This window comes from Raphanus sativus, chromosome 8 (assembly GCF_000801105.2).
Source record: "Raphanus sativus cultivar WK10039 chromosome 8, ASM80110v3, whole genome shotgun sequence".
NCBI lineage: Eukaryota > Viridiplantae > Streptophyta > Magnoliopsida > Brassicales > Brassicaceae > Raphanus > Raphanus sativus.
The window spans coordinates 15,614,720-15,616,727 of NC_079518.1; the positions used below are offsets into that span (position 1 = coordinate 15,614,720).

At 30.7% G+C, this 2,008-nt stretch overlaps 1 protein-coding gene across 1 annotated transcript; it reads left to right on the plus strand.

The window, feature by feature from the left end:
* The first annotated feature begins 809 nt into the window (after positions 1 to 809).
* On the plus strand, positions 810 to 1,776 carry LOC108820891 (protein MODIFYING WALL LIGNIN-1). The gene is made up of 3 exons (XM_018593916.2): positions 810 to 1,037; positions 1,128 to 1,318; positions 1,407 to 1,776. Exons 1-3 carry the CDS (start codon positions 912 to 914, stop codon positions 1,642 to 1,644), a joined length of 555 nt encoding a protein of 184 aa, XP_018449418.1. The 5' UTR covers positions 810 to 911; the 3' UTR covers positions 1,645 to 1,776.
* Positions 1,777 to 2,008: the final 232 nt, after the last annotated feature.

The following is a 2,008-nucleotide window of genomic DNA, read 5'->3' on the forward strand; positions in this document are numbered from 1 at the left end:
TTTCTCTATAATTGTGTAGGTTTTAGTTTTAGATTTATGTTGTGCTTTAGTTTCTCTTCTTAATATGATTATTTTATAATTTTTAATAGTAACATAAATATATAATTTTAAATGAAATAGTAAAAATAATTAAAACAAAATTTTATGCTATTTTTAGTTGTCAATATTAAATATTAAAGTATATTTATATTCTTTTATTTATTTCTTTATCCATCTTTAATTTTAGCGACCAGTAAAATAGACTATCAAACTTCATATGATGATAGTTAGTGTAAATGATTAGATATGATGAGTGGTATATAGAAGTCATTTGTGTGCATTAGAGATTAAAATCACGATTAGAAATTTTGGGGTCAACCATGAAAAAAGTGGACAATTATAAAGTGTTAGACCAAATTGTAAAAATCTAAAAAACATGTAAAAAATAAATACACGAGAACACATGTCAATAAAACTCCATTTCAAATGCCATAAGAAGAGAAAAAGTCTACTTTACATATATATATATATATAAATAAATACATTTATTATTTAAGAATGTTCTTAATTTTTATTAAATTGATTCAAAATAATTCATACAAATTAATGTGACGCTGAATGAGTTGTTTATTGTATCACATAAAGGAAAATAAAAATCAAGTGAAAAAGTAAACCAACCCGCTTGAAAGAGTTTATTCTACTCATAATCTCAAGATTCAACATTACACTTTATTAACACAAAAGCCAAGCAAAGAACCCAACAACCCAACCATCGTAACAAAGAACAAATCCACCTTTTACAAAACGCGAATATATATATAAATACATTTTTGTCAACATATATTTATGTATACGTTCACAATAGATATTCCTCTGTAATTGTAGTAAGCCTCAAGGAAGCTTTCCCTCTCTGGGTACTTTAGAACAAAGCAATGGAGGTTCAAGAACAAGATAGCCGGAAAAAGCGACCCGACTTCTCTCCCATTTTCATATTCATAGTTTTTCTTGGTCTCGCCGCGTTTTTCCTTTGTCTCGCGTCTGAGTTTCAGAAGGCTAAGGTGGACAGTTATGCCCAATTACCTGTTTTCCAAGTTATCGATTTTATGTTGTAAAAACACAAGAATCTGGTTATTTTTCATTTTTTTCAGGGGAAAGATCTGAAATGGGATGGAGAATCATGTTATCTACCCGAAAGTCATGCGTTCAGGTTTGGAACCGCGGCTCTGGTCTGTGTTTCGGTAGCTCAGATCATCGGAAATGTTGTGATTTGTAAAGGTTTCTTGAAAACAAACAAAAAGGAAACGACGCCGTTTCTTGCATTTCTTCTGTTGTTTTCTTGGTGAGAGATGCTTATATTATTAAATCAGATTAACCGAGAAAAACAAATCAATTTTTGACTATATGTGATTGTACTATTTTAATTGAAGGGTTAATTTTGCGGTTGTGGCTATGTTGATAATCGTTGGTGTAAGCATGAACAGTGAGCAGAAATACGGCAAAGGGTGGCTAAACGGTGAGTGTTACCTTGTGAAAGACGGTCTGTTCGCATCATCCGGCGTTCTGTGCGTTACAGCACTGGGTGCAGTTCTCGGAACGTTTGCGTCCAACGTCAAACCATCGTTACAGGTTGATACTCAAAACAAAATTCATACCCACAATGTCTAGCAATTCTCTTTTTTTTTTACCCGTATAACTCTTGAGACTTAACTTGAAAACAAAGATATTCGATCAGATATGACAATCCGGTACCTTGATCAAAGATTTTAACTAGATTGGTTATTAAAGTTTTGCATATGATTTTTATGTCTCAATCATTGTTTGTTTATGTTTTTGCATTTATGATCGTGTTTATATAATCATATTATTTTAATTTATACTTGTATATATAACTTTTTTTCTGGCAACACTTGTATATAACTAAGAGATGTAGTTTCAAACATTTAATCCGTATTTAGGTTTATAAAATGCAAATGCTATTTGATAATTTTTGTTTGTTTGTTTGTTTTGAACTAACAATAATCACACTAGG